General features: G+C 33.1%; 1 protein-coding gene across 1 annotated transcript in view; it reads right to left on the bottom strand.

The window, feature by feature from the left end:
- Positions 1-7,353: 7,353 nt before the first annotated feature.
- LOC129503315 (sulfotransferase 1 family member D1) overlaps positions 7,354-24,385 on the bottom strand; it is a 36,750-nt gene continuing 19,718 nt past the window's right edge. Inside the window, exons 2-8 of the mRNA XM_055315289.1 lie at positions 24,227-24,384; positions 20,957-21,082; positions 19,970-20,067; positions 15,136-15,262; positions 13,985-14,079; positions 10,282-10,462; positions 7,354-7,630 (exon numbers count right to left, since the gene is read on the bottom strand). Of these exons, the coding sequence (XP_055171264.1) occupies positions 7,518-7,630; positions 10,282-10,462; positions 13,985-14,079; positions 15,136-15,262; positions 19,970-20,067; positions 20,957-21,082; positions 24,227-24,374 (888 nt within the window). The 5' untranslated portion in view covers positions 24,375-24,384 and the 3' untranslated portion in view covers positions 7,354-7,517. The remainder of the gene's footprint in view (positions 7,631-10,281; positions 10,463-13,984; positions 14,080-15,135; positions 15,263-19,969; positions 20,068-20,956; positions 21,083-24,226; position 24,385) is intronic.

Below are 24,385 nucleotides of genomic sequence, written 5' to 3'. Positions count from 1 at the left end.
ATGGAAGCCCTAGTATTAAAGCTGCACTACTAGCTCCTGGCTAGTAGTGGCTACTGATGCCTGAGAACTGCAAATACAAATATTTTCTATTGAATACTGTCTTAGTATGAGTGTCTTTGGATTCCAATCTATAAAATTCGTCCAACTATTACCTCACAATAAAATTGTGTAATATCGGAGGAAATAATCCACTACAGAAAAGAGATTTGTGGAAAGATCTAAGTTTTTCAATAATGTTCAGTGTTGCTTTTATCAGAGTTTAAACTAATTAAGATAAAACATTTTAAGAAATAAGATATCAATCAACATTAAACTATCAAAATTACTCTGCAGCTGCAAGAAAATACTGAAACTAATTTTAAAAATTAAAATCATAGAAATAAAAAATTCAGTGGATGGTCGAACAACAAAACAGTACAACAGAACGACACTAAATAGCTGAACAGTCCTAAAAAAGAATGACCCCAAGAGAGGCTGTGAAAAGGAAGACTAAAAGAACAGAGATGTAGAAAATAGGATAAAATGGGAAATTCTAACATATGTGTAATTAAAGTTCGAACAGGAGAGAATAGGGGAGATAAGTTATTTAAAGAAATTGTGGATGAAAATTCCAGAAATAATGAAATATGTGGCTTCCCAGGCTCAAGATACACAACATGTTGCAGAAAAGATACATATTTTTAAAAATTGCAGTTGTGAACTTGCAAATATCAAAAGGAAAAAAATATCTTAGAAGCAAGAAAAAAAGATGACACATAAAGGAATAATAATTGGGCTGCCAATTAAATTCACAAGCAATGATAAAAGGCAGGGGCTATAGAATAACATACTGAAGTGCTGTCAGAAAATATCTGTGCAAAAAAAAAAAAGAAAATATCTGTGCAATTTGAATTGTGTGTAGCAAAATAATTTTTTAAGAGCAAGGCTAAGACATTTTATGATTTTAAAAGCCAAGCATTCGCCGCCAGTGGAACTCCACTACGAGAAAAGTTAAAGAGTAAAATTAAAGAGAGAAAGCAATCCTGGTAGATGCTCAAGAAGGCATGTTAAGAAAGCATGATGGTTATTATAAACAAGTCCTAATTGTATAAAACTAAAACAATCTGGGAATTATAGGATTAAGACTATATAACAAAACTTAAATACAAGACAAAATTAGCATATTAATTTAAAAGGACTCTAAGTTCCTTATATTAGTTGGAGGGGAAAGTTCAAGATTTTGATTAAGTTTAAATCTTGTTAATTATGCATGAAAAATTTTGAGAAGAGTTACTAAATTAATAATGATAATGAAGCATATAACTTTGAAGCAAGTAGAAGTGGAAGCATGAATAAGGAAAAATCAATCCAAAAGAAGCAAGAAGTGAGGAAAGAAAGTGAAAGGAGACAGAGAAAGAAGATGAAAAAGAATAAATATAAGCATAAAATAAAATGGCAGAAACAAATCCAAACGTATTTGCAATTATAATAAAAAGGGATTAAATTTACTATCAAAATACAGATGACTAGATCAGGAAAAAAGATGTAGCAAAAGTCTTTTACAAGAAATACATAAAGCATAAAGAATGGTAAGACTAAAAATAAAAGGATGATATATATATATATATATATATATATATATCTGCAAAATACTAATCCAAAAATATTATTCAGTATATTAAGATTAGTTAAAAAACACTTGAAGACACCTACCATTTCTAAGGAAAAGCAAATCACTGAATAATGATATAAATTGTATTCTAAAATTGCAAACTACTGGACACAGACCTTAAACACTTTACAAAAATTAACTCAAAATGGATCACAGATCTAAATGTAAAATGAAAAAGTATAAACTCCTAGGATATAACATAGGAAAAAAATGTCAACGACCTTACACATTGTGATAACTTTTTAGTTATGACACCAAAGACACAATCCATGAAAGGAAGAATTGAGAAACTAGAATTCTGAAGATTAAAAAAACTTTTTGGTCTTTGAAACACACTGTCAAAAGAATAAAAAGACAAGCCACAGCATGGATGAAAGTATTTGCAAAAGGCATATCTGATAAAAGGACTATTTTCCAAAATGAACCAAAAAACTTTTTTTTCCCAAAAAAACTCTTAAAATTTAAAAATAAGTAAATAAATAACCCAGTTAAAAAGTGGGCCAAAGACCTCAGCATGCAAATTATTGCATCAAAGAAATTATGCAGATGTCAAATAAAATGATGAAAAGATGCTCCACATCATATGTCATCAGGGAAATGCAAATTAAAACAACAGTGAGATACTGCTATAAAAACCTATTAGAATGATCAGAATCTAGAATCCTGACAACGTCAAATCCTGGCAAATTCATTGCCTGTGAGAATGCAAAACGGCACATCCACTGTGGAAGACAGTTTGGCAGTTACTTATAAAACTAAACACACTCTTACCATATGCTCCAACAATCACACTCTGTGGCACTGTCCCCAAAAACTTGAATATTTTTGTCAACATAAAAGTGTGCAGGGATGTTTAGAACAGTTTTATTTATAATGACCAAAAGTTGGAAACAACTAAGATGTCCTATGGTAAGAGAATGGATAATTAAACTCCAGCACTCAAAAGAAATGGACTACCAAGCCACAAAAAAACATGGAGGAAAACTAAATACTATATACTATACAGTTCTAATTATATGACATTCTGAAAATGACAAAATTATCGAGACAGATGTTAGTGCAGAAGAGGGAATGAATAGGCAAAACAGGATGTTTAGGACAGTAAAACTACTGTGTGTGAGAATAGTAGATGTGTTGATATATGTTTACATAGAATTATATACATAAATTATATACATATTTAAGTATTTTATATATAAATATTATATGAAATATACAATCCATTTTTAAGTTACCTTAAAAGAATAAATCTGGCTGTGACAATTTTGGTTAAAATTTTTCAGGGATTCCCCATACTTTTGGTTAAAGTTAAAAACCCTTATATTTTCATTAGTAGAGCCTTTCTTAAAGTCCTTGGTTGAGATTAAAACTTGAATATTTTCTCACTTTCTTCAGCATAGTACTTATATGTTTCTTTCCATTTTGAAAAATAAAAATACAGGACATACTAATGGACATGATTTGTAAAGCTGGATTATTTTTGGTGTAAATTGTTCAAGGAATCACATGTAATTCTATATTTACTAAAAAGATTTAGTTAGTATAAAAAATGCCGATTTTTCATGTTGAAAAATTTTATCTCCTTAAGAAATTGGAAACAATAGAAGGTAAGTTACTTTCCCTCTTTGGATGCGATCTTGTAGGAGAGAAACCATATATATAAAAAGGAATTCTCTATCTCATTCTTTAATCTTCTCTGTTTCTCTTCCTCTTTTCCTCCTCCTTCTCTCCCTATCTTACTAATTCTTTAAAACTACTTTAACTAAATCTTCCTTTGTTTTCTTTAACATTTAGTATGGACATTCTGGTCTGTATCTATTATTTTGATTCTAATAATTCTCCCCACGTCTTCCTGGTCTCTATCTTTTGGTGTATAGATTAGTGATAGTTAATTGTCTGGAAAGTTCTAAAAAATTCTAAAGAAAAATGCCCCCTCTTTCCTTCTAGAGGCAAAAACAATGTTGACAGGCAATATATACTGTCTCTCACAGCTAAATAATACCATATCAGAATTTCAGAGATATTTAATGTCTGAACAAAACAAACTGACACTTAATATGTAGCCCCATATCTCTCTTTGATTTATTCATTTGTAAACTTCCCAAAGAAAGGAGCCATGTGCTCTGCATTTGTTTCTAACATTGACTAGTGTAGTGATAGGAACATAGATCATTAATTTGTTCATTAATTGGTTGATGGAAACCAGTGAAAATCAAGTATGGGATAGTGTGCTTTAGAGAAACAGTCCCTTTCAATGATCCCTTAAGAATTCTATTTATTTTTATGGTTTTAATTTTTCTAAATGTCGCCATTCTGAATAGAATATATATTAATTTAAATCATATATATTTTTATTCATATTCTTCTTCCCGAGGAGCAGCTCTGATTTCTTTCTTTCTTTCTTTAGGCTCTGTATAATCAATATATATATAGCAATATATATTCCAAGAGAATACCTAGGTTGGTATACACACACACACACGCATTATTATAACATGTAATATAATCATATCGTATTATAATTTATAATTAATGTCATTATTACCATTATATTATATGGTAATCTTATAACAATATTATGTAGTTACTGAATTTATGAAACACTTTTCAGGCTTTATACAATTATATTTAATCAACAAGAATAAGTCTATTTATAATTATGTGTAGTTTGCTAAATCAATATCACAAGATATGAAAATTATGTCATTAGTTTGCTAAATTAATATCACAATAAAAGTGAAAACACATAATTTACTGATACATAAAAGCAGCCACCTACAGTCTTGATCTTGAATATCTATTATTTTTTTATTTTACTTTGAGAAGTGTCATGTGACACTGTCTAGAATAGTATTGCAGCAACTGTCTTAATTGTTTTAGGTGAGTGTAAGGTACTCAAAGTACAATACCACATTTCCTAATAGAGATTATGAACATACCAAACTCAATTAGCTGCTATTTTCAATAAACTGAAATCTCCTCTCTTCAAATTAAAACTCTTGATGGTTATTATAAATACTAGAATAGTTGAAAGTTGAAAAGGACCAGGTTGATGAAATTACATGAGATTATAGAATTTATCAGTGAAAAGGTACTTCACATCATTTGCAGAGCAAATCAAATGTAGATTTTAGGTAAGTCCTCTCAAACTCTTCCATTTCAACTGAGTGCTGTAAATAGACAGTATTTAATATTTTTAATGCTCAAAAAAGTGTCATTGTTATATTAAGTCAAGAATTACAAATGCAGTGCTAATGTTTTCTGAATCAAAATATTGGCAATGTGATCTGAAAATTACCTGCATATATATGAGAAAAAGAAGGCAAACATCTGAAATGAGACTGTTATGAAAATCCAGGTATGTGGTTGCTATAGTTTATGGGATTGTTTGCCTTATCAAGGCCTACCATGTTTATAGTTGCAGCACTAATATTGAATCCGAATTATGTTTTGTCCACAGTTGCATGTTGGCTATATTTTTTGATTCTCCACTGTTGCTCTCCAAAACCAAAATGTAACAAAACCCCTGAAAACTAGCATATTTTAGGCCAAAAGTAATATCTTGATGTATTCAAAATACAATTTTATTTATCCATTTTTTTTAAAGATTTTATTTATTTATTCATGAGAGACAGAGAGAGATGCAGACATAGGCAGAAGAAGCAGGCTCCCCGCAAGGAGTTCAATGTGGCACTCGATCCCAGATCCTGGAATCACGCCCTGAGCCAAAGACAGACGCTTAACCACTGAACCACCCAGGTGTCCCTTAAGATACAATTTTAAAACTTCATTGAATAAAGGAAACACATGACATAGTGTATATTCGGCAGATGTTTGGGATGGCAACTTCCCGATGGCTCATTTCAACGACATTGTATTGGAAAACCAGTGTCAGTTATTTGTATTATAGAACAAATCTCACTACATCCTAAATATATGATTTAGGGAAAATCATTTAAATTCTTTGTGGTTTTCTCTATCTTTAAAGGCGTCATTACTATTACTATTTTTAAACTTATTTTTTTTAAGATTTATTTATTTTTCTTGGAGTGTGAGCACAGGGGGAGAGGCAGAGGAGAGGAGAGAGCAGATTCCCTGCTGAGCAGGGAGCCTGCGGGGGGGGGGGGGTCTCCATCTCACAGCCCCGAGTTAATGACCCAAGCCAAAATCAAGAGTTGGGTGCTTAACCAACTGAGCCATCCAGACTCCCCAGTCATAATTATTTAGAATATCTATAATGTGAGGAAGAGTGACAGGTACTTTGAGATCTAAGGTAAGTCAAAATAAGAAATAAATATGGATTAAAAGAAGTTTGAAAACTCAGGTTGTAACATCCAATATAGATTATTTTATTTTATTTTTTTTTAAATTTTTTTTATTTATTATTTATGATAGTCACACACAGAGAGAGAGAGAGAGAGAGAGGCAGAGACACAGGCAGAGGGAGAAGCAGGCTCCATGCACCAGGAGCCCGACGTGGGATTCGATCCCGGGTCTCCAGGATCGCGCCCTGGGCCAAAGGCAGGCGCCAAACCGCTGCGCCACCCAGGGATCCCTAGATTATTTTATTATTAAATCTCTACTCTGTATATATATCATAGTCAAGAAAAAAATAAAATCAAAGAATAGTTATTATTTATTCCAATGTGAAGGTTTTTGAAACAAAGCAGTTTCTCTTATTGTTTTCAAATGCATGAAATTTGACAACTGTTATTTCCCCCATCAGAGGAGATTTTCAATGATCTTTGTAAATGTGTAAACACACCTGGATTGGCTGGATGTCATGAGGTACGATTAACGTGCAGTAGCAGCAATTTGCAAACATGGAAGAGAGACAGTACAGGGTAAGTTAATAAGGAATGTGGGGATAAGAGTGAATACCTGTTTTTTAAAAAAAAGATCAGAACCAAATTGTCCTTTCTTTCTGCTTTTTGTGGTTAAGTGCACTGCCAGGTTACTGACTAGGAAAAGTAGGAAAAATTAGAATACCTTTTTAAAGAATTGAATGAAGATCAGTTAAAGTGAAGCCATGTAAGTTGTATAGCATGATGATATTGTGGCTCTTGATATTGTGGCTATTTCCTATGTTTTTCTTACAATTATTTCTCTGTATATTCTTTTTATTGCTATCCTGGCCTAAAGATCTTTGAATTCAGGACCCATGTTTTATATTTTGTCATCTCTGAGGCACAATATTTATACACAATTTATTAGCTTGATATTATGGTAACTGATGACTTTGTTTATGTAACTACTGCATTATTATGCAAGCAATACTTTGGTAACACGTTTGTTTACTTCTTTCTTGTTGCTGTTTAAGATCATGAACATACAAACTATAGCGGGAGACTAAGATTGATTTTGATAAACTATCCAAATGGAATCTACAGTAAACCATTCTAGCGCAATATACTTCAGTAAATTCCTTGCACAAAAATGTCATTGTTCTTCTTATATTACTCTGGTATCAGTCTAAACATATAACAAGGAGAAATTAAAGCCTTTTTAAGGGAATGTTTGGTTCTAATTCACCCATCTTGAAGACTCCCCTAAATATCTGCTGGGCAAGTCCAATGACCCAAAACTTGAATTTAAAAAATAAAGCAGGTGTATTTATAGATTTTAAACTTTGTTTTATTATTTTGTCTTTAAGAAGAGTAAGAACATTGTGGAAGGTAATTAAAATCATACAGACAGTATTGGTTTTTTATATGTAGACTTTGAAATTCTTTGAATATTCTATTACAAACCACTAATATTAGTAAATAGAGAAAATTAACATACAGAATTCTTGTCACTAAATATTTGAAGGGATACTTTTTCTTTTAAGTGTCAGCTAAACAAGTCGGAGAAAGAGCAAGACTTCTTAAATCTCTGAACGAAACCGCAGTGTAGAACCTTTCATTTTCTTTTCATAATCTTTTTCAAATCTTTCATACTGGGCTACGGTGAATTGGTTTTTCCAATCTCCTGAAATACCTGAAAAGAAAGATAAAATGTACATTTGAGACTACTATAAAATTTCCTTAGATCAGTTTTCGTTTGAATTACCACACGTGTATTTTTAATCTTCAACGTTTTCATATCCATTTCATTACTCCATCCTTTCAAACTCTAGGGCCTTCTTAGTTTTCTAAAAATCCCCATGGATTTTTTCCAGTATCATATATAAAGAAGTAATCCCTTCAATAGTTTCAAGAAATGTCACTGGGAGAAAATCCAATGTCTCAAAATCTTTATTTTTTGGCCCTAAGAGCTTTGTTAACAAAAAAAGAGATAATTTTTCAGTCCTTTTAAAACTATATTTTCCAATGTTAAGTGATAATTTATGAAAAAATTTCTATGATCAAGTAAGATTTGGAAATGACTGGGTTAAATGTAATTAAACATATTGTGTTATTACAAGATTGCTCAGTCTTCAAAAGACTAACCATATCTAAAACCTTTAAGGAAAGACAAGGGACATAGTATTTGCAAAGAATATCTGATAAAAACAATGGCATTTCTCACAGGTAATCCAGAATTCATTTGCAAGCCTAGTTTTAGGGAGAAAAAAAGGAGTGGGGGAGAAAATATGGCAAAATAACTTTGTTCATCTGTCCCAGGATTTCTCAACTTTGGCATTTTATTTTATTTGTTTATATTTCCACTGTTGACATTCAAAGCCAGACAACTGGCTGGGTGGATGTGGGAGCTGCTCTGTGTATTATTGTGTGTTTTCAGCAGGATTCTCAGCCTGTACCCATTAAATTCCTATAGCATACCCTTAGTCAGAACTATCAAAAATGTCTTTGGATGTTGTCAAACATTCCCTGGGAGGCAAAATCATACCTGGCTGAGATCCAAATATTCCTAAAATATTCCTAGAAAGACTTACCCATGGCATACTTTCTAACTTTCTAAAAAAAAAAAAAAAAAAAAAAAAAACCTCTGGGATGCACAAAGATACATCATAATTAATGAAATTACCCTTAATTGTCCCTATATAAGTTCTTACCAAAGTACTTGTTTCTCCAAAATTATCTTAGATTATATTAATAATTTTCCACTCTCTACTGTAAGATTTTATACCTCTGCTCACTGACATGTGTTGTATGACTCCTCTCTGCCTCATTAACTTTGGGCTTCAATTTTTCTTTTGCTTTGGTTAATAGAATTTGAATATGTGCAATATATACCACATCTAAATAGCAACTTTAAAGGCATTGTAAGTTTCCAACACCTCTTTTGTTTTCCTGTCTACTAGAATATTGGGCATATCCCACAAATGGGTAGCTTTTTCAGCCTGGATTTCAGAAAGAGAAGACATAAGAAACTGAGACCATGAAAACCAAGTAAAACTGAACAGATTCAAAAGAATAAGCAAAACTGATGTATGGCCCACATTCACCAACATTAAACAAAAAATAAAACTTGTGGTTTTAAGCCACTGAGATTCTTGAAGTCCTTTTTTTTTTTTTTCTTTTTTTTCTTTTTAAGTTTCAGGGATGCCTAGGTTGTCAGTTAAAGTGTCTACCTTCATTTTAGGTCATAATCCCAGGGTCCTAGGATGAAGCCCCACATCAGGCTTCCTGCTTAGTAGAGAGCCTGCTTCTCCCTATCCACCCTGCTCATGCTCTTTCTCTCTCTCTCTCAAATAAATAAAATCTTAAAAAATAAAAATAAAAAAAGATTTCATTTACTTATTTGAGAGAACAAGAGAAGAACAAGCAGGGGGAGAGGCAGAGGAAAAGGGACAAGCAAGCTCCCCACTGAACAGAGAGCTTGATGCAGGACTCCATCCCAGAACCCTGGGATCATAACCTGAGCAAAGGCAGATGCTTAACTGACTGAGCCACTCAGGTGCCCCTTGGAGTTGTTTGTTTCACAGCAGAGCTAAAACATACATAAGTAACAGAATCTATGCTTCTCTCTCTCTCAACATGCAATTCAATTTAACATATTTTTATTGAGTGACTATTTTTGCAAGATGCTAGTTATATATACGTTGAGATAATGCTAGAGATGCAATGATTTACCATATCATAGCAACAACCTCAAGGAATTGACACTTTTCATCATTCACTTGGTATGCCTAACATCATTTAAGCTGACTACTCACCACAGCAAAAATTTTAAGGAATATGAAGAATACTTAGAGAGTTCAGACAAATGAAAGGCGTTCTTCTGATATAGCAAAGGAGGCCAAGACTCATGCTTATCAATGCATCAGCTCTTGAGTAAACATTTCTCCTTAGAAGGTTTGTCTTACATGTTAGACTTATAGAAATTATAGTTTATTTGCCACAAATTATTTCCCCTAAGTTTTTTTTTGTTCCTAATTTTTTTTTTTTTAATTTTTTTTTTATTTATCTATGATAGTCACAGAGAGAGAGGCAGAGACACAGGCAGAGGGAGAAGCAGGCTCCACGCACCGGAAGCCCGACGCGGGATTCGATCCCGGGTCTCCAGGATCGCGCCCTGGGCCAAAGGCAGGCGCCAAACCGCTGCGCCACCCAGGGATCCCTTTTGTTCCTAATTTACTTTTTTCTTGCCAGCATACTCAATCTCTTTCCATTTCCTATAATATGGCTATACTCTCCATGACTGTAATTAGCAAGCTGTATAGAAACTAGTATATGATTTCTCACCCTTTCTCATGAAAGGAGATACAGAATGATCCATATCAAAATCTGGTACAGTGGTATAATTTGTACTTGGATTCTGTTTCATCACATTGAAAGAGCTGTGATAGAGGATTTTATCCACAGTTTCTTCTGACAAATCTTTCTCTAGAAACTGTAACAACTTCTGAATTTCATGTTTTGGATCCTAAAAAAAATATAAAGAGAAAGAATTATTTCAGAGAGATTTAATCATAAAATAGGCAATGCATTTAATAAAGTTCTACATATGTCAATGTGGTAAAGGAAATTATTTTATATTTTTATGTGCACTTTTTATTTTGCATTCCAAAGTACATGTCCTAGTCTTGGCCAGGCAATCATCTGCTAAAAAGAAGAGTAAATTTTGTTTGTTTTTTTTTTCTTTCTCAAATTTTTAAATTTAAATTCTAGTTAGTTAATATATAGTGTAACATTGGTTTCAGGAATAGGATTTGGTGATGCATCTCTTACATATAATACCCAGTGCTCGGGATCCCTGGGTGGCGCAGCAGTTTAGCGCCTGCCTTTGGCCCAGGGCGCGATCCTGGAGACCCGGGATCGAATCCCACATCGGGCTCCCGGTGCATGGAGCCTGTTTCTCCCTCTGCCTATGTCTCTGCCTCTTTCTCTCTCTCTCTCTCTGCGACTATCATAAATAAATAAAAATTAAAAAAAAAAAACTTAAAAAAAATACCCAGCGGTCATCATAGCAAGCGCTCTCCTTCATACCCATAATTTTGTTTCAAAAAATGCAGAAAAATGGGTTAATATTCAATCTTTCACACTCAAAAATATAATTAATCTGTAGAATAACAAGTGGTAATAAAGCAAACTACTATTATTATAAGGTATAATCTTCAAAATCCTTGATCTCCTTTTTAAAATCATACCTAATATCAAGAATAGATTACCTACCAAAAATGTTTTTTTAAAGATTTTATTTATTTATTTATTTATTTATTTATTTATTTATTTATTTATGAGAGAGAGAGAGAAGAGAGAGAAAGAACACGAGCAGAGGGGGTGGGTGGTGAGGTGCATAGGGAGAGGGAGAAGTAGGCTCCCAGCTAAGCAGGGAGCTGGATCCTGGGCCCAAGACCTGAGCCTAAGGCATAATCGACTGAGCCACCCAAGCACTCCTATCCACCAAGCATTTAAAAAATACTCATCCTTCTTAAACTCTTCCAAAAAGTAGAAGGAGTAATATTTCTAAACCCACTTTACAAGGCCAGCATTACTCATATACTCAAACCAGATGAGAATAACACAAGAAAATAGCAGATTAACATTTTTGGTAAAAATCAATGCAAAAATCCTGGACAAAATATTAGCAAACAAAATTTAACAGCACATTTAAAGGTTTTAATCCGTGATCAAATGGGATTTACCCCAGTGATGCAAAAATTGTTGAACATTAGCAAATCAATCAATGTGATAGACGATATTAACAAAATGAAGGGTGTAAATCATATGGTCATTTCAAAAGATGCAGAAAAAGCATTTGGCAAAATTCAACATCAATTTATGATAGAAACTCTCAACAAAATGGTGTAGAGGGAATATACCACAATTATGAAGGCCGTATATGACAAGCCCACAACTAATATACTCCATAATGAAGAGCTGAAAGCTTTTCCTCTAAGATCAGGAACTGCAGTCAACAATAACCGTAGTTAACAAACAATGCTGCATCGTATATTTGAAAGCTGCTTAAAGAGTAGATGTTAAAAGTTCTCATCACAAGGAAAAAATAACCACGTATGGTGATGGATATCAGCTAGAATTACTGTGATCTTTTCATAATATATACATATATTGAATCATTAGATTGTTAATATTATGTTATATATCAATTATGGCACAATTTAAAAAAACAGATTATCTCAGAGTTATAGTGGAAAGAAAATACTCTTTCTATCTCTCCCTCCTACCTAGATTTTTTGATAGTATAAATATATGAGGAGGAAAGTAAACAAAATCCTGTCCATTTCCAGCCTAAGGAGTGGTATGGAAGAAAGAGGCAACAATGAAAAGGAGAGATACATTTGATGTATTCCTTATGATTTCCATTCTCTGTGCTCCAGACTCCATAGGATACCTTGTAAGAATAGTGAAAAAGTAGCATTCAGACCAAATAGTTTGTGCCTGTTACCCACTACAGAGATGATCTTCTTGATGGTCCAAATCAAACTGAGGCTGAAAGCCGTAATCTTAGTGACCTCATGAAATCAGGCAGAAAAGCAATCTGTTTAGGTTTATTGAGCTACCCATCTCAATTCATGGAAACAGAATCAGAGAATTTCTGTAGTGGCTCTAAAATAATCTATTTCTTGTATAAGCAGAAATAAACTTGGTGGAGATCAGCACACATCTTATTCAAAGAGAAGAATCACAGTGAAAATTGAAGTCCAAAATGTGTCAAGTCTATCCTGTGAAAGTTAAATGAAAGTGATGGGAAAAATGTACACCATTCAGGCTTGGAATGGGAATATTTGGGATGGATTTGATGGCACAGAGACTCTGGAACTCTTGAGTAATTTTGAGCCTCTCCACCCATATTTAAGGAGACTAAACTTCTTTTGCTTAAAGACCTTATTATGATCTAACGTGGGAGGTTTTCTGTCCTGATAACACCTATCCTCTCCGAGATCCACCCCACCCACCCCCCTTGTTGCTTCAAGACACATAATTTGAGTAATTGGTCACCCTTTAATCCAGAGTGATGGGTAAAAACTGGTTTAAACAGGATGTAGAAGAAACTGGGAATCTAATGAATCTGCCAGAGGGGGTCACTTTAGCTGGGTAAGGCAATTTCCCTAGAGGCCATAGAACAGATTTCCCAAATAAGAGATGAAGGGTAGTCATAGTTATCTAAAGGAATTTAGGTGTGAACAAGCTTCCTGAAACACATTCAACCTAAGAAATGCAGAACATTTCTTAACTGGACTATTTGAATAATCAGATCAGGATAAGTTTTTGATCAAATTGGAGAATGAATTAATTTTCACACTAATAACCAGATAGAAGATGAAAAAATAAAAACTAGATGTCTTATAAATTAAATTACAGGTTTTCTCTACTGTGCTTACCCCTTGGGGAAACAATCACAAATAAAATCATTTTAATCCCTACATCCAAGGAGCTTACATTATATTAGAGTAGGGCAAGAAAACATAAGAAACACATATGTCAAATAATGAGTGGTAGTAAATGATATGAAAAGAACAATAACAAAAGAGATTTTAACAGATAATAATAAGGTGGATTATTTGACATTATGGACATGAAAGAACTCTGGAGTGTTAACATTTAAGTTAAGACATGAAGGATGAGAAAAAGATAATTTGAAAATAGTGGGAAAAAATATTTCAGGCAGGCTCACTTAGTAAGAAAAGGAAAAGTGACAACAGAAGAGGTTGGAGAGATAGGCACTAAATAATGCTGAACTTTAAATTATCTTAATGATTTTGTATTTCACGTAGAAACAGAAATCATTGACAGATTTGAAGAAGTGGGCATACTCTCATTTAGATTTCCAGATAATTTTCTCTGAGTGGACAATAGAAGCAAAATGAGGTACTTCAAATAAGATAGTTGCCTGAACTAGAGCAAGAGGCAGTAGTGATACAAAGAAAGATGAATCTGAGGTTTCCCCCCAAAATTAAAAAAAATTATAGTTGCCTCTTACCTCTTTCATGTCTTCATAAAATAGGTAAAAGATACGATAATCTTTCCTCTTCTCCCACCAGCCCTTCACATGGTCATACCAAGAACCAAAAGCCACTAAATTGAAAGACACAGTGTTTGGAAAATTAAAACTATTTATGTAAAGAATTGTTAAATATTATTCCAAGTCATTATTATCAACCCAAACACACTTATTAGTTCACGAAAGAGGGATGGTAGGATAATTAACCCTGTTCTCATTGAATTTGTAATCTATTTAGGAGGGAGTGGCAGGGAAGTTCATAGAAGAAGGAGAAAGGGAGAGAAAATCATAGAGATGAAGAAGTTAATGAAAGGCTGTGGGGGAAGAGAGTGTATTTGGGTCTAAGAAGAAGAATTAGGTTTTGATAATGATAAGAGTGAGTAGACATTCCATGGACAGATAATAGTCCAAGTAGCAACAGGAGTAAAGGTTTGCAAGATATCATTGAGATGTTCTTGCCTTGAAAAGAGTTTTTAATAAAAGAATGTTTATATGAGAATTTTAAGTAGAGCTACTACTATTGACATAAATGTTTTCCTGAAAGAAAGAATACAAAGGTAGAGAAACAGAGCCTTGAGGCTAAAATCATCACCCTAGAATTTTCGGTTTACATAGTAAAAATAAGGGAATGGTAAAGAAAAGAGAATCCAAGAAATATGTATAAAATCAAAACAATACAACAGACGCACAGCAAGAGAAGAAAAGTTGTCACTAAGCACTAATGAAACAATAAGACTAAAAACTGAAATATCTGTGTTCACGTTTCCCAGAAGTTCTTTTTTTTTTTTTTTAAGATTTTATTTATTCATGAGAGACAGAGAGGCAGAGACATAGGCAGAGGGAGAAGTAAGCTCTTCACCCGGAGTCCAATGCGGGAATCCTGGAATACACGCCCTGAGCTAAAGATAGATGCCCAACCGCTGATCCACCCACGCGTTCCTCCCAAAAGTTCTTAAAAGGAAGACACAACTATATATTCTGCTTCCTCTATAGTCTACCTAATACATTGGTGGAGTGCTAGGCAAATATTAGGTTTATAATAAACTCAGATTTATGTTTAACTGTTCTATCTCCTGGCAAAAAGACTTTTCACTATAGAACTCCTTGATTAAAGTAAGAGTTGAACCTACCCTTCCCAGTCATGAATTTTTCCAGGAATTCCTCCCAGGTGCCAGCCTCTGGGTGTATTTTTGCCATCTGGTAGAAATAATAGTAAGATACAGCCACATCTTTAGCATTTCGTGCAACATACACCATCTGTGGGGAGATACGGCAATCGTCATTTCATTTATATTATTTAATAGTTGGTAAACTTTTGCTTATCTTGCAAGAATGCTGATTATTTCTTTTCTATTTCCTGATCTCAGCATTTACATGTATATCCTGACATGGAATATTCACGATTATATATCATTTTAACATAAGACTTGTACTTTCACACCCTGTTTCTCTTCAGCCTTTGAAAAGAACATCTCAAAACACAGAAAACCAAATAATTACAATAAACATCAAAGTAACAAAAATGAGCTAATATTGTTCTTAAATTTAGAATTTTTGTATATCACTTATTAAGACATGTAAAAAGAAACATAAAAGTTACAAAACATGAAAAAGATAAACATTATTTTATTTTTAATTTTGTTTTTGTTATTACTTTTCTTTAGAGGAGGGATAAAGAGAAGGTAAGGGGGAGCAGGAGAGGGACAGAGAGAGTCCCAAGCAGGTTTCACACCCAACACAGAGCCCAATGCTGGACTCAATCTCAAGACCATGAGATCATGACCTGAGCTGAAATCAAGAGTTGAAACCTTAACTGACTGAGCCACCTAGGTATCCCTAAAGTAAAACTTTTAAAGCTGAAAAAAAGTCTTATTTTTAACTGAAAATAAATTATAATTTGGGTACATTTAATCAACAAATATTAAACATTCTTCATTCTGTTCATGACCATGGCTACATACCAATTATTGCTGTTTATAATTTTGTGTGAGATTAAAATTTACTTTATGCATAGAGCCTTAAATCTTTTTGAAAACAGAAATTTTGAACATATTTTCCAATAGAAATGACATTGCTATGTCTTAGTGGTAATTAGGTTTTCAGGCAAGTCCACTGAAATCCATTAAGCTTACTTCTTATACCATATGACATACACTGCAGAGATCACTGACATATTAAACCATTGCATAATATGGGCAAAGGAAAGTGACTGGCAAGAAGACAAAGCCCAATGGTATTCATGAAAATTAAACAAGATAACATACTCAGATTGCAGAGGATGTCTTATTTGTGTTTGTATTTATAATGACAATTACAATATCTGGTACATACACAGTAGCACTTCTATAAATGTTTATTGATTATGTACTTATTAAAGAATTTCGCTTACAGGAAGCTAAAACAGAATTCCAATGGAATTCCAAGGAGAAATTTAAGAAAATATAGTCAGATTTCAACATCCTTCTCTCTATAGCTGATAGAAAAATATGAAAAATGAGAAAGTGACATTAGTACAGATTTTGCTTATATGAGAAGAATTTTAAAGGAATATCATGAACAACTTTATTACAAAAATTTAACAGTTTAAGTGAAATGGATCAAGTCTTTAAAATGCATAAACTACAAAAGAGCATGCAAGGAAAAATACATGATCTGAATAATGAAAGACATTGAAGAACATGGAAGACATAAATATTTATATGAAAGACATTGAATTTGTGGTTACAAATCTTTTCAGATGAAGAAAATTCCAGGCCTAGATTGCTTTGCTGGTGAATTGAACAAAATATTAAGAATGAAACAGTACCAATTCCAACCCAATACTTCCAGTAAATTGAAACAGGAATAAATACCTTCCAACTCATTTAATGAAGCCAGAATTACTCTAATACCAAAGAGATTATTCTCTAATGATTAAGATATTACAATGGAAAGAAAGTACAGGTCCATATCTCCCAAAGACACAAATTATTTTAAAAATCAGCAAATTGGCCCCAGTAATATATAAAAGACAACTATTTTTTTTAATTTTTATTTATTTATGATAGTCACAGAGAGAGAGAGAGAGAGAGAGAGAGAGAGGCAGAGACATAGGCAGAGGAAGAAGCAGGCTCCATGCACCGGGAGCCCGACGTGGGATTCGATCCCGGGTAAAAGACAACTATTAACACATATCATAAATTAATACAAACAATAATTAAATAAAAGGTGTGAAAGATTGTTTTAACATTTCAAAGTCAACTGACATAACTAATCATAGTAACAGACTAAAATAATGGAAAATCATATGATTGGTCTTAATAGACACAGAAAAAAACATTAGACAAAATCCAATATGTATTCCTGTTAAAAACTCAGCAAAGTAAGAATAGAACAGAACTTCCTCAGTTAGGTCAGTGGAATATACAAAAAACCTCTAGGTGACATCACCATATGAATATTCCTTAAGATCAAGGGCAAGACAAGAGCATCTCCTCACTCCTATTCAGTATTATATTAGATGTTCTATCCAGTTCAATAAGTCAAGAAAAATAAGTAAAAAGCATCCAGATTAGGAAAAAAGAAGTAAGAATATTTCGTATTTTTTTTTAAAAAGCATGAACATCTATGTAGAACAATGAATTGGATCTACCAAAAAAAAAATCTGTTAGGTCTATTATGTGAATTTAGCAAGTTCACAGGATAAAAGATTTAGTTGTCCATATGCTAGTAATAAACATTCAGAAAATAGTGTGTTTGTGTGTGTGTGCATGAAAAAGAGAGAGAGGAAAAGAGAGATTACTATTATATCAGAAAATTTTAATTTTTTTTTTATTATTTATTTATGATAGTCATACAGAGAGAGAGAGAGAGAGAGAGGCAGAGACACAGGCAGAGGGAGAAGCAGGCTCCATGCACCGGGAGCCCGACGTGGGATTCGATCCTGGGTCTCCAGGATCGCGCCCTGGGCCAAAGGCAGGCGCCAAACCACTGCGCCACCCAGGGATCCCTATATCAGAAAATTTTAAAAAGTACATTGATACTTATAGATATTAAATAGATTCTTAGATCTAACATGATAACCGAAACAATAAAGCCAATAGAAGTAAACAGAAGTGGGAATATCTTCATAACTTTGGGGAAGGCATTTTTTAAACAAATACACACCAAAAAATAGAAAATAAAGGAAAAACTGATATAATGACCAACATCAAAATTAAGAATTTTTAAAAGAAGTTAAGAAAGTAAAAAAAAGGAAAAATAGAATGAATTAAGATATAAAATGTCCAATGATTTCATCAAAGGAATTGTACCAGAATATATAAGAATTTCTACCTTACTAATAGAAGAAAAGTAGCCCTTACAGGAAAAAAGTCATGGCACTTGAAGAGATACCTCGGAGAAGGTATCTAAGCTATGTAAAAGTCCTTTAATTATTAGTCATTAGGGAAATACAAAGAAAACCACAATGAAATGCCACCATACATCTACTAGTATGTCTAAAAGTAAATATTTGTAGCTATATGTTTGTTAATGAGGATATAGAGTAAACTCTCACACTACTGGTCAAAGTTTAAATTGATCCAAGTGATTTGAAAAGATATTTGAAAATATCAAACTCAGCAAAGTCTTAGATCGCCTAAAGCTGGACAAATGGACACCTTAGTTCCATTCCAAGATATAAAACCAAGAGAAATATGTATATGTATGTGTATGTGTAATGGAAACTTATATAAGAATGTGCATTGAAGTACTTTTTTAATTACTGACAACAGCAACCACCCAACTGTCCACCAATAATAGTACTGTGGGTAAGTAGGTCGTGAAATATTCAAGTAGGCATAATGGAATGCCTTATATCAGTGGTTTTCAAACATTATCATGGCTCAAAATTCACCTAGAGGTTTTATTAAAACTCAGATCTGAACCTCACCCCACAGTCTTTGATTCGGTAGTCTGAATTTAGCCTGAGATTTGCTTCTCTAACCTGCTATTTTTGCTCAGGGTACCACATTTTGTGATCCAGCAGGTTACATTAAAAAAAAAAAAAAACAAAGTTACAAGAATAAGAATTGATCTAATAAATATTATGTTCAATGAAATAAATTAAATATTCAAGATTATATATATTTTCCTATTACAAACAAAATTGGCAAACTAATTTATGGTAAAAACCTCAGGATAGTAGTTATCTTTGAAGATAGGGATTGTTGCCAGAATGTGAAAAAAACAGAGCTTTTGCGTGGCTGGTAATGTTCTATTTCTTTTCTTTTCTTTTTTTTTAATTTATGATAGTCACACACACACACACACACACACAGAGGCAGAGACACAGGCAGAGGGAGAAGCAGGCTCCATGCACCGGGAGCCCGATGCGGGACTCGATCCCGGGTCTCCAGGATCGTGCCCTGGGCCAAAGGCAGGCGCCAAACCGCTGCACCACCCAGGGATCCCTAATGTTCTATTTCTTGATCTGGGTGCTGGTTTCATGGATACACTCACTTTGTAAAAATTCATCAAGATGTGTGCCTAGGATTTATGTGCATTTTTCCATAAATGTTATACTTGAATTAAAATGGTTATTTCAAAAAGAAGACTAAAACAAATCCACTTACATATAATTATAAATCCATATTTATAAATTATAATTATATTGAATTCATGAGGAAGCATTTCTAGTATTATTTAAATAATTAAATTAAATATTTAAAAGTAGATACTGAGTGAAGAGATTTTGATAGAAAGAGAAATTTTAGAGAACAGAAAACCTAGAGATAATCAGTGCTTGGGCACTAAGTCTATATCTATATATCTATCGCACTGGTCTCCAATGGTATTATTTCAACCATTGGATGTAGAGACCACATCATTATTTTTGGCATGCTTTATCCAGAGGTGGGAATCTCCCATCATAATTTCTGCATGATGAGTAAAAGAAATTTCAACACAAATAAGGATTTCTTTTTTTTTTTTTTAACTTGCTACCTTGCAGTTATTCTTCCAAAATGAAGAAGGGAGAAGTTGAACAGGTAGGTGTGTTTTCACTAATCTAGGAGGCTGCATTTTTTTCAAGTCCTCTATACCTGCAAGAACAAAAGTTAAATTCTATTATAAATGTGGAATCACAAAGGTCAATTACAATATAATCTAAGGCTTTGTAAACATTAACCCCACTATATGGCTTGAAATGACTATATAGCGTTGGAGATTTATAATATCTATAACAAGATAAAAAAATGATAAATTCTGGTTAGTTATGCTGTTTTATTTTCTATGCATAGAAAATGTATGTATATGTATGTTTTATTTTCTATGTATAACAGACAATAACTGTAAAATCATATGTATATATATAACATATTTAATGGGCCAGGCTCCCAGGCAGCCAGCCTCATATATAATGTCTTGCTGAAGTAGAAACATCAATAGGCCAATGTCAAGACATCAAAATTTTCCTTCATTTATCTTCTCTTGTACTCATTTACAATATGAGGAAATTGAACTAGAATATTTCAAAATCCCTTTCCAGCTTTCTTTATTTAATTTATAAGATCAAACTAAGCCATAAGGTTAATAACTAATCCTTAAAATTTTAATAATGCAAGACAACCCATAATTCTGTTTCTCAAGTCTGTGAATATCAACTAATAAGCAGTAGACATGATCTTATTCTGGAACAAACATTGAATTTTCTGTATATAATGATTGTACATTTAAATGCTGAAGACTTCCACCTGTGCTATTAAGAAAAAAATACACTCATCAAAATTTTCTCTTATGCAGATATTGTCTTTGAGTGTAAGAGGCATATAATATGGTTATTAGTAGAATCAAGGTCTTCTTCTATTATAGACATTTATGATTCAAATGTCCAAGGTCTGTCTATATCAATTCCATCATGACTCCTCTTGTCACCACAAAATGTTAGGGGGATTTATTCCTATGATGAAAAGGAACATTCAGGGAAAATACCATTCTCGAATCCAGGAATTATCAATTCCATGAACGGCACTCGTTTGTATATTGCATCCCGCTTACATTTCTCCGCATCTCCATTGTTATAGATCAAATCCAATATTTCGCTGACCCAGGTTGTCCCTAAAGGAAAAAAAAAAATGGAACACCTTTAAACTTTTCTGTAAAAAAGAGTATAAGAGGGTCAATATATGTAGAGAAGTTGTATAATATCAAAAACAAAAGTGTGGTCTTCCTTTCCATTCTCTTTTTCCAATGAGACATTTTTATCTATCTTGAACGTATACATATGTATTGTGTATGTGTGAATGTGAGAGTAAATTTGATTAAAATAATCATAAAGTTAAGCCATAATAAGGAAGTAAAACATGGGTAATTTAAGAGACAGTGTATAAATCATGTAGCACACCCTCCTGAGTGGAATGGAGAAGGAAGAGGTGGATTTCAATTGGTCCGACTAGCAATTTGTAAATTTCTTATTAATATTAAAAATATTATTAGACTTTAGGATTGAAGAGTATTTGAGGGGAAAAAACATTTGGTGGAGGTGTGAAAAAAGGATAAAAAGAGAACTTTGTGATGCATTTGTGATGAATAGTGTGTTATTCACAAACATAAGACAGTAGATCGTTAAGTGGATGGAGTCACTCTGGTCTTTATAAGATTGTGTCTCATTAATCTTGAGAAAGGTATTCAAAATACAGATAGCCCCACACTTACAATAGTTCAACTTACAATTTTTAAACTTCACAATGATGTGAAATTCAAGTGTTTAGTAGAAATGACCTTTGAATTTCAAATTTTGATCTTCTTCTGGGCTAGTGATAAGCAATATGAAGCTCTCTCTCTCGTGATGCTGCGTTGCAGCTCCCAGGCAGCCAGACAATAATGAGGGCAAACAATGGAAACCTTATAACCAGTCTATACCACATAATCACTCTTTTTCTCACTTATGGTATAGTATTCAATAGATTACATGAGATATTCAGCACTTTATTTTAAAATAGACTTTGTGTTAGATAATTTTGCCCAATTGCAAGCTAATGTCAGTGTTCTGAGCACATTTAAGGTAGGCTAGGCTAAGCTATGATGTTCACTATTAAATACATTTTCCACTTATAAGTTTATAGAGAGATAATATCATCATAAATCTCTATATAAGAATATGGCCTATTTGACTTCCTACAGTATTCAATGATCAGGTTATTGATGCTGGGCTAAAAAAGCAATTAAAAGATAGGAGGAAAATATATTTTTAACTGTTTCCATCCCTTCCTCTTTACCAAACATGTAATGAATGATAGTCTCTAAATCGAATATTCATGAGTGGAAACTAAAAACTTAAATTAAATAATTAATCTATGCACTGAATAGATATTTGATGAATGACCTGCATAAGCATGTGCCTTTGGATTGGTTCCATAAATTACAGTACTTTAGGCCTCTCTTTTAGTCCTTTCTGATGGACAGTTCTTCCTCCTCATCCTTTCTTTTTTTTAAGACTTTATTTATTCATGAGAGACAAAGAAAGAGAGGCAGAGACATAGGCAGAGGGAGAAGCAGGCTCCCTGTAGGGACCCTGATGTGGGACTTGATCCCAGGGCCACAGGATCATGACCTGAGCCAAGGGGTGGGTGAGCCAAGTACTGAGCCACCCAGGTGCCCCTTCCTTATCCCTAAATCATTAGTATGAGACTATCTCTCTCATCCTTATAACACAGACTATTACAGTGCTAAGAAAAAAGGTGGGTCAAATTGATACTATCCTTGAAGATTTTGTAGTCTGAAGAAAAAGAGACCTATATTCCAAAGTACAGTAGAATACATTTCATTTCCTGTCGGTGGAAGGTTCAAATTGTAGCCACTGAAATCTAATGGAAAGAAATGCCATTTTAGCTATGCTTCAAATTGGAAATGTTGATATTCTGTAATTTTTGCAAAAAAAAAAAAAGCACATGATTTGCCTCATATACGGAGTAAGTTAGCTTGGATCCTTTACAACAAAATTAACAAGGAATTGATATATTAATAACTTTAAGACATGTTCTCAACAGTTAGTAAAAGGAAAAAAAATCAAAGAAAAAAAATGACCACATAATTATTTTATCTGTAGCCATCTAGCCACCTATCTTTTAATACGTCAGAAGAAATCCAGCTTCAAAGAGCACTTTCATAAATGAATTGTTTGTATAATGGTACCTTCCAAAGGTGATTTTAATGGTTTCCTGCTTGCGAACATAATTTTTAAAATAACAACAACAAAAAGAGCATGTGCATTTTTCAGTAGGTGCCTAACAATTTGGGCTTGGTGAATCAGTTCGGAGAGCAATGTAAATAGTAAGAAAGAAAAAAACAAAGCTTTTACCAAAACAAGCTTGTTTTCTATTTCTTCAAAGGTCTGTATTGTACATTTGCTTATTTCCTGATAGGTTTCCTGGAGTATTATAATTTTGATATTACAACCTTCAAAAATTCAGGTGTTTCTTCCCAGGCTTTGTTACATAGCCCTATGTAGTATTTTTAATATTTATAATATAAAAACATTAGTAGTCAATGTACTTATTGAAAACTTCTTGTCCTTAATTCCTTTAAGAAATGAAGCAGAAATATAAAGGAAAGTAGACTTTAGAGAATTTAGCAATTGGAACAGTTGATTGATTAGGAGCTCAAGTAAGTTAATTGGATAAGAGGCAAGAGAAAACCAATTATCGGATATCTCTCTGACCTTTATCACTGGATAAATTAGAAGACTGTCATAAAAAGATCTGGAGAAATAAAAATTATTGATTCTTATTGAGTCATCTTAATTTCTCCTTTCTGAGATCATCTATTGAGGTCAGCAGCTGTTTAACTTTGTAACAAAATATTTCTAAATGCATTTATAAAATAAAAATTTTAAAATAAAATATTAACATTTTACAAAATATATTTAAAATACAATGGATAAAATATGTAAACATTAAAATGCATAGAAGGTATAGGTATATAATTCCAATGTATCCAAATCATCTAAGATATGCAGTTTTAAGAATTTTTATTTGAATTTGAAAAGGAAAATAAAATGACAGCATTAATTTTCCCACAGGTTAGCCCCCATTCATTTGCAGGCCTTTTAAAATAGTCAGTTTATCTGATTTGAGACAAAATTCTCCCAGCAACTGCTACTGCATTCCCTTGACTAATGATTAGAAGATCAGCGGGCTTATATATATGGGTCTATGTGTAAAAGTACGCATCAGTGAGTACAAATAAATAAAAAGATCATACCAGATTTGGGGTAGGTTGAGATCAGAAGGTCATCAGGTCGGGCTTCAAATGACTCCACCTGGGACCACTCCTCAGCAATGCTCCAGAAGAGGGGGACACCCTGAACATCCACTAACTCCCTCCGGTAGATATCCGGCTTCTTGTCCATTTTTCAGAAAC

Source organism: Nyctereutes procyonoides, unplaced genomic scaffold (genome assembly GCF_905146905.1).
Source record: "Nyctereutes procyonoides isolate TBG_1078 unplaced genomic scaffold, NYPRO_anot_genome, whole genome shotgun sequence".
Taxonomy (NCBI): domain Eukaryota; kingdom Metazoa; phylum Chordata; class Mammalia; order Carnivora; family Canidae; genus Nyctereutes; species Nyctereutes procyonoides.
The sequence above is the reverse complement of the archived record's forward strand: the minus strand, read 5'-3'. Positions and strand labels throughout refer to the sequence as shown.